The 9471-nt window shown below is 38.0% G+C and overlaps 1 protein-coding gene across 1 annotated transcript; it reads right to left on the reverse strand.

Annotated features, from left to right (window-relative positions):
* LOC107615704 lies at positions 2021-4132 on the reverse strand. Its single transcript, XM_016317746.1, has 2 exons — positions 2908-4132; positions 2021-2424 (listed from the first exon to the last, which is right to left on the reverse strand). Exons 1-2 carry the CDS (start codon positions 4130-4132, stop codon positions 2021-2023), a joined length of 1629 nt encoding a protein of 542 aa, XP_016173232.1.

The raw sequence follows: 9471 nt of genomic DNA on the forward strand, positions 1-9471 counted from the left end.
GTTCATATATCACCAAGTCTTGCTTCGAATGGTGGACTACTTACTATTCCAAGTACAATCGTACCTTAGAAGAAATCAAACATTCTGCTATTCGAACGGCCTCTGCTGCTGAGGGTTCTCCTAAAAGAACCCAAAAAAGAAAAACTGACATCACAGCCTCCTCACGACAACCACCAAGAAAGAGTCGAAGGACTCCCACAAGAACTTCCAGAAAGGTAACTATTCTCTACCTATACACATAAACTTCGAACTGAAATATATTCGAAAAATATATTTACTTAACAGTTCTTAATTTCAATCTTTCATCAGTTACAGTTGCAGCCATCAAGTGATAGCTCCTCTGAAGATAGTGAACCATCTATTCAGAATATCCTTGCTGCATCCTCACAATCAGAGGATACAATCGATTCAAATCCAGATCCTCAACTAGTTCGAAGGATAAGACTCATTCTGGTAACATTATCATCTCTACATACATTCCATTTAAGTTAGAATAAATCTTAACTTATAACTATGTACCTTATGTACTAGCCCACTACTGCTGCTCAATCAATCACCTCACCTCCAGCACCTGATCAGCCACCTCAACAACAATAACATGACCAGGGACAAGCCACATCTCATTCATTGATCCAGGTTACAGGATCTATTGAGCCTCTCTAAGTCACTTTTCCACCTCCCACTAGGACACAGGTGGTTGATTTAACAAAAGAACCTTCTCAACACTCTCCAATACAGACTCAGATCCTTGGACCCGTTTCTCTAGCCAACTAGGCTGCGCTTTCTGCCGAATACCAAGTGGCCCCAAATTCTGACTCTGTCTCTTGAGTTGCTGAAATCACTGCTTCAGATTCTCCTCCATCCAGAGTCTTAGAAACCTTTCCTTCTCCCCAAAGGCTCTCCAGTCCTCTCCAATAGGTTGAATTTCAAACTCCCCCTGGTCAAGGATCTGAAAATTTAGGTGTTTCTACCACACCTACAAGTGCCACCTTGGCCAACCTGATCTCCATTTTAAATCAAGCTATCCAAGAAGATAAGGTACCTATTCCTGCCCCTGTACTCCCTGGGCCTTCTACATCTGGTCCTCCACCCGAGTTAAATGTTGATGCTCGAAAACAACTTCTATCACTCCTTAAACTCTTGGACCATTCACCTACTAACTAGATAAATGATACAGCCCTCAACAAGCTTTTGTCCGATCTTTTGAACTCTGTTTTTGAACTTTCAGCTCCTACTCTACATTCTGCCATAGTCCGTCAATTCAAGCAAATTGCTAGCAATAGCGTAGCTACCCAAAACAAGCTTCAAGAAATCGAAAACGAAGAAGCTAAGATCAAGACTGAAACAGAAGGCTATATTGTAGCCCTTCAACCAATCAGAGCTTCTCGTGAAGTATTCAATTTGAGAGTCTCTCAGGCTATTTCGGTTCAAGCTCATTATGATAAGGAAGAGATAAAACATGAAGCAGAGTTGGCCCAGATTAATGAAAAACTTGCCAAAATTCGCAAGAGAAGAGCTGATATAGCCGCACCTCTGGCCACTGCCCATCAAGAACAACAACAACTCATCCAAGAAATTGTTTCTATTGAGACCAAACAAGAAGAATGTGGGAGAAAACTTGAGAAGGTCCAATACGAAAAATTTAGGCATGCTGAGGCACTTTCGGCTCTGAATAATGAAAGGATAAAGCTACACTCGGACTTGGCAAGACTCATGGCACCTCATATTTCTTCTCTTTAAATTTCAGTATTTGTAATAGTTTTCCTTTCTTTCGAACTTATGCATTTTGGCTTTGATTTAGCAAACAATGATATTGTTTTAAGTACTTACCATTAATCGAGTTGATGATATTTCCCAATTCAATATCCTTGATTCGATATGCATTCCCCGAATACAATCCTATCACTTGGAATGGGCCTTCCCAATTATGGGACCATTTGCCAAGAATTCTCGATTTCTTTTCCATTGGAAAAATAACTTTCAAAACCAACTCACCTATACTGAAACACTTCTCCTTTATTCAACGATTATAGCTTCGAGCAATACTTTCTTTTTGTCGAATCATATTTTCAAGTACCAATATCCGCTCTGAATCTAATTCATTTAACTCATCAAACATAGCATTCCAATAATCATCGACTGACAAGTCATTCTGTTTTGATACCCTCAAAGTATTCAAATTAATCTCCAATGGGAGCACAACATCATGGCCATAAACTAATTTATAAGGCGACGTACCCGTCGATTCTCTTGGTGAATTTCGATAAGCCCATAGTACCTGACTTAACGTTTCATGCCTAGTTCGAGGTCTATTTCCGATTTGTTTTTTAATCAAACCTATTAGAATTTTATTTGCTGCTTCAACTTGCCCATTAGCCTGTGCATAATAAGGGGTTGAGGTAACCATATTGATATTCCTCGAAGCTGCAAAATTTTTTTAATTTGTTGACCAGTAAACATAGTCCCTTGATCAGTTCTTAGAGTTTGAGGAATCCCAAATCGATGGATTATATGTTCCTCAATAAAGTCAATAATTTCATTTTAACCAACTTCTATTAGAGGAACTGCTTCAACCCACTTTGTGAAATAATCAATTGCAACCAAGATAAATTTATGATGTTTCGATGAAGGAGGGTGAATCAAACCAATTAGATCCAAAGCCCAAACCCTAAATGGCCATGGCTTTATGATCGAATGCAACTCAGATGCTGGGATCTATTGTATCGAACCATGCTTTTGACACTCCTGACACGCCTTTGCATATTCAATACAATCTTTGATCATAGTTGGCCAATACACATGATTACGATATAACACCCATTTCATCTTCTTCCCAGCTTTATGGGCACCATATATCCCTTTATGGACTTCGCCTAAAGCAATATTTTTTATCATCTTGGCTTAAACATCTCGACAAATTTCCATCGATTCCCTTCTTATATAACTCATCAGCCATCAAGACAAAATTTATTGCTCGCAATTTTACCTTTCTATCGACTAGAATACTAGGATTCTTTAAATACTCAGCAATAGGCTTTCTCCAATCATTATCCTCCCGTTCATCTATACAGAAAGCCTCCCTTTCATCCACAGGCACCAAAATTTGATGTATACTAGCTAATTTTTTCAAAGTTTCTGGGCTGACTTTGTATCTCGAAGCAATTTGGGCTAACTCATTAGCAATCTCATTATGAATCCTTAGAATGTGAACCAAAGAAACTTTTCGAAAGGAAGTTAACAACTCCCAAGTCGTTGTTAAATATTTTTGCAACTTCTCATTATTGTATTTAAATTCCTTCGACAACTGCTTTAAAACTAACTGAGAATCGCCTAGGATTTGGACTTCCAAAGCCCCTTTTTCGATCAATATTTCAAGACCCAAAATTAAAGCTTCATAATCTGCCATATTATTCGAGCAAGGATACTTCAGCTCGATCAAAAACTCTGATGGAACCCCTTCTGGTGAGATAATAAGAATTCCAACCCCTGCACCATCTTTGTGCTTCGATCTATCAAAATATAACTTCCAACAATCGACTTCAATGTCGATTTTATTTGTCCCCTGGTCATTCAGATGATTTGAATTATCAACGAGAATATCTGTAATGACCTGGCCTTTTATAGCTTTGGCCGGGACATACTGTAAATCAAATTCAGTCAAAGCTAGCATCCATTTTCCTAAACGACCTCGTAACATTGAGAAACTTAACATGTATTTGATGAGATCAGTTTGTGCTACAACCTTTATCGATTTGGCAACCATATAATACTTTAACTTCATACAAGCATAGTACAAGGACAAGCACAACTTTTCTATTGGAGAATACCTCGTTTCGATATCAGTTAACACTCGACTAAGGTAATAAACCATCCATTCATTTTCTTTCTCATCATCTTGGGCTAGCATACACCCAATGGTGTTTACAGATGCTGCAATATACAATTTTAAAGGCTCGTGTGGTCGAACATTTGCTATAATTGAAGCCTTGGACAAATAAGCTTTTATGGAATCAAATGCCTGTTGATGCTCATTTGTCCATTCAAACTGTGAATCATTCTTTAATTTTACTAAAGGTGCAAACACCCGAGTTCGATCAGAAAGATTTGAAATGAATCTTTGGAGATAATTCATTTTTCCCAGAAAGGATTGCACTTCTTTCTTCGATTTAGGCACAAACAATGCTAATATTGCATCGGCCTTTGCATTTGTCGATTACAATTCTCTTTTTATGAACAACAAAACCTAAAAAATTTCTAGCCGATACACCAAAAGCACATTTTAAAGGATTCATCTTTAATCCCTTCTTCCTCATGGTGACAAATGCTTTCCTTAAATGATCAATGTGCCGATTCACCGAAATCGATTTGACCATAACATCATCAATATATACCTCCATAAATTTTCCAATGAACTCATGGAATATAGCATTCATTGCTCGCTGATAAGTTGCACCAGCATTTTTCAAACCAAAAGGCATCACCACCCACTCATACGTGCCCAATGCCCCTGGACAATGGAAGGCAGTTTTGGACACGTCATCTTCTGCAATAAAGATTTGGTTATATCATGAATAACCGTTCATAAAACTTAGAATTTCGTTTCCTACTGTAGAATCAATTAACATATCTGCGATGGGCATAAAGTACTCATCCTTCGGAGTAGCATTATTTAAATATCGAAAATCAATGCATACCCTTAACATCCCATTTTTCTTCATTACAGGAACAATATTCGAAACCCATTCAACATATCGTGCGGTTCGAATAAACTTCACTTTAATCAAGCGTTCTATTTCTTCCTTAATCTTTTGGTTGATTTCTGGAGCAAAATGACGAGGAGTTTGCTTCACAGGTCGAGCATTCGATTTTAATGCTAATCGATGTTCAACAAGAGAACGATTGAGACCAGGCATCTCATGATAATCTCAAGAAAAATAATCTTTGAATTCATGTAAAAGATGAAAAAGTTTAGATCGGAAAGGATCGACAAGATCTTTACAAATATAAATGATTCGAACGTCATCAATAGTCCCTAAATTAATCTCTTCCAAGGGATCTTGAGATTCAAATACTTTAAAATGTTCCTCATCTTTTACTGAATATTTTTCGAAACCCAAAGGTTCCAAATCATATATGCAATCAAAAGAAAGATTAATAGATTCATTATAAACAAAACAAATTCGATCTTTTGCTGGATTAACAACAACTTTATTTTCAACACAATGGATTTCTGCTATCAAATCAGCAGTTAGACAAATAACATCATTTGCATTAAATGAAGGAAAACCTAAACCATGACTAAACTCGATCGAAGATATCGAGTTGTTACAACTAATAGAAAAGTTTGCATCCCTAAATGATTCCACTTCATCAGAGGAACCACGTTTATTTTCTTCAAAAGAAAAATTACTTAAATAATTACTTAAAGTTACCAGATAATCTGAGACCTCTTCAGCACGCTCCATGACACAATGCCTCAGATTCCTTATGACAAACAATCCCAGCCAGTCGGGGTCACATTCAACTGAGGATGTCGCAGCTTCACTGTCAGACCTTCTGAAGACAAGTAACAACCTACGCAATTATAAGAATTTAATGCCCTGTCAATATTCAAAGGCTTCAGTTTCGGGCTATACACTCTGAAATCAACATGTAGCTGTTCAATATAAAGATTCGAATCTGCCTTAACAATTTCAGGTTTGCCATCCTCAGTCCAAAGGAGGACACTTTGATGCACAGTGGATGGTACAGCCCTAACCTCATGAATCCAATCTCGCCCCAACAAAGCATTATAACTTGCTTTCGATGGCACCACCACGAACATAGTGTTTTGTTCGGATGATCCCACTTTTACTCCCAAAGTAACAAGACATTTTGCTGGAGTCAAAGAACCACTAAAATCCATTACTGCAATGTTGGTAGGGACCAGGTCATTAGGATGCTTTCCAACCTTCATCAGAATCCTCTCCAGTAGGAGACTTATCGCTGCTCCACCATCTATCAAAACTTTATTCACTTTAATCCCACTCAAAGTAGTGGTGATATGGAGTGGGCGGAGATGGGATTTCTGCTTTTCAGTAGGCCTCCGGAAATATCCTGGTTCATCTTCATACTGAATAAAAGAAAAAACCTCTTCAGCATTCATATCAAAGTCCACTTTTGGATCACCTTCATACTCTCCCAAATATTTAGTCAGAATGATCGAAATGGTTCCGATCATCTCATCATCTCCTTCCTCAAAGAATTCTTCATCTAAATCAACCTCCTTGCCTTTATCAACTCTAGAAGAATGGGTTATTGCCTTGCCTTTCTCCACCTTTGCAGGAGATGGAATTCCTTTTGGGCATGTCTCTCCATCAGAAGGAAAGACAATTCTGGAATGCACCGAAGGCGTTCCCCCTTGCTTCTATCTGTTTGAGGCTTCTTGTTTTGATTAAGATTTCTTCTATCTCTACCCCTTGGGTATCCTCTGGCTCGACCACGGAGATAGGGATATTGGTTTCGAGGAGGTCCCGGGTGTCCCCACTGTGGGTTCTGTTGAGACAGAGCATCTCGATTCTGGAATTTCTGGCAATTCCGAATCCATTGGACACCTATAGCCTGAGATCGGCTCAAAGGTGTAACCACATTTTGTTGAGGGGCCTTAGAACTCTGTCCCTCCATGCGCCGAATTGGTTGCCTTTGGCAAGCTTGCTCTTCTCTATGAGCTAACTCCTTCTTCATTCTTTCTTTCTCGAAAATTGCTATATCTTCAGCATCGAATACAGCGTTACATCATGGACACAAAGACACGTCACGATCTTTAATCTTTTGCTGTACCAAGAAATCTAGCAGGTCATCTCCTGCTCGAGGATATACAGATCAAACTTGTGACTCAAAATCATCCAGAGCCATATCGAAGTCGTAAGACATACCAACCATATTCACTCCGAAATATGGTTCAACAAAACTAGCATCAGCATCAAAAGGATCAACATCAACCTTCATCTCCTTCTTTCCATCATCGAACTTCAATCGTCCCTCTATTATAGCCTCATGGATTAAGTCCCTGAAACGAACACAACTATTAGTTGAATGACTAGTTGCTTGGTAAAATTTGCAATAAGATTTCCCTTTTAAATCTTTCACTGAAAGTAAAGTTCTACCCTCGGGTAGAATTAATTGTTTATCTTTAAGCAACATATCAAAATTCTGATCAAATTTCGAAATATCAAAACTATAATTTTCCCATTCTTCAGTTTTGAATCATTTGACTTTTCATTACTAGGGAGCTTTTTAAGTAAAGAACAAACATATGGAGGACCCTTCTTAAGTTCCGCCAAATCGACCTCTGTATCGAGATTGAGTTCCTCCTCTGAAGACTCCATAGTCACATAGGCAACTTTCTCCTTTCGAGTAAAAGGCTTGCTCTTTAACTTCTGCTCACTCCTATGTTTCTCATTTTATTTCTTCATAAGTTCAACCTAATGAACCCTTTCAGCCAAATGGGATAAATCAGGGATATGCACAATTAAGCAACTTTCGACGCATATAAAATCCTAACCCCATAACTGCTATTTTCACCACTTCACTTTCAGGTAATGAAACATAGCATCTACTTCTAGCATTTTTGAAACGTATCATGTAATTGTCAATGGTTTCACCATCCTCATGCTCCAAAGCAACTAGATCAGTAACTGCCACATTCAATTCCTCTCGATAAAATTGAGCGTGAAAAGCAGTTTCTAACTGATTCCATGTCGTTATCGAATTTGGTATGAGATTTAAAAACCAAGTAAACGCATTCTTCGTTAACGAAGAAGGAAAAAACTTCATTTTCAAATTCTCATCATTGGCTAAATTCCCAATCTCAACCAAATATCGAGCAACATGTTCAGTAGTTAACTCTCCAACTTTCCCTGCAAATTTTGTGATTATCTTTGGATTTTTCACCCCTCTTGGTACTTTAGCCATTTGAACAACTTGAGGGAAAGCAGACACAAAATAGGGTCGATTCATAAAACCAACATTCAAACCAACTCGATTAAACACTTCCTCCACAATTCTTGTGACTTGATAACGTTCACCACCATGATTAATACGTAATCTGGCTAGAACTTCATTTGCATCTTGACCACGGGGAACTATATGAGGATTTTCTCTATTTAAAATATTGGTTTCATTTTGAAACACATTTTCGAATCCTTCATTATTCCTCCTGGCATCACGCCTTTCACCTTCCTCATAATCTACGATTCGAGCAATTTGTTCGACTTGTCTAGCAAGGCGTTCGAATTTCGATTCGTGATCAGCCATCATAGGATTTAGAATTGTGGTCATTTGTTGAGTCAACAAATTGACTAAGTCATGATGACTTTCCTCTACTTGTTGTCGATATACTGCCAGAGAATTAGCAGCATTCGAAGTAGAGCCCACATTATAGTCACGAGAGTACTCGGAATGTTGTTGTGGGTTTTGAGAATTATTCCCTCTATTTACACTCCCAAATCAAACTGGAGGAACAAAACTATTCACCGGTGGAGTATAACCGGGAGGAAGGCCATAAGGGGGCCAACCAGTAGTTATTGGAGGCTGGATTGGTGGTAAAACACCATGTGGACGAATATTACATCCCATAGTTCCAGTTTGTATGGTAGTAACTGCTATACTTTCACTTCCAATCACACCTTCTGAACGTGAAGTCACGTCCGCAGATTGCACAATTACTGGTATGCTGTCATTGGTGGACGAACCACCATTCACATTTGATAATTCATCAACCATGTGAATGATATTTCCACTTCTCAACCGTATACACCAAATGATACCAAAAACTATTTCACACACTTCAATTTAAAATTGTCCCACCGGGTGTGCCAATTTGTTTTGTCGATTTTTAGCAAATCGATAGTGGTTCGATATCTAATAGTTTGGGAGCGAAACCTACTCCTCTTTTGCTGGTACCAGTTTTCTATAAGTGCATCAAAGTGTCTTAAATTAGATGAGTATCGAAATAAAAAGTAAACTAAGATTTATAAAAGAATAAAAATGGTAAAGACAAAGCATTCAAAAAGTAAATTGACTAAAATCGAAAAAGGTTGCTTCGAAATTTAAAGAAAACAGTAAAGGTGCCTTCGACTGGGTCAAAGGGCTTTAAGCATAAAAATTAAAAATACTGGAACGTAAAGTGGATTTGGAAAATAGAATCAAACAAGTAAAGTAAATGCCGCTTGAAACATGAGTGTGCTTGAAAGATACAATTTGCAGGAAATGTAAATGGAAAGTAAAAACATGTGGAAGGAACCCTACAGAAAATTGACTCAAAGCAGATTCAGAAAGTTCCTGGGATGTGAGTGCGCATGAGTAATTTTTGAGGTAAAATTCCAACCCTTATTTCCTCAAGCTTTTTAATATTTATAGCCTATTTCTATAACTGATCGTTAATGACATAATGATATCTCGTATGCACACTCTCAAGTAACCATTTTCGCT

This window comes from Arachis ipaensis, chromosome B09, assembly GCF_000816755.2.
Source record: "Arachis ipaensis cultivar K30076 chromosome B09, Araip1.1, whole genome shotgun sequence".
Taxonomy (NCBI): Eukaryota; Viridiplantae; Streptophyta; class Magnoliopsida; order Fabales; family Fabaceae; genus Arachis; species Arachis ipaensis.

Bases quoted from the DNA above. Each gene is read 5' to 3' on its own strand.
- LOC107615704 (XM_016317746.1), bottom strand. From the start codon at position 4,132: ATGAATTATCTCCAAAGATTCATTTCAAATCTTTCTGATCGAACTCGG. The intron at 2,425-2,907 runs GTTTAAGCCAAG...AAAATTTTGCAG, and splicing joins CGATGGAAATTTGTCGAGAT to CTTCGAGGAATATCAATATG.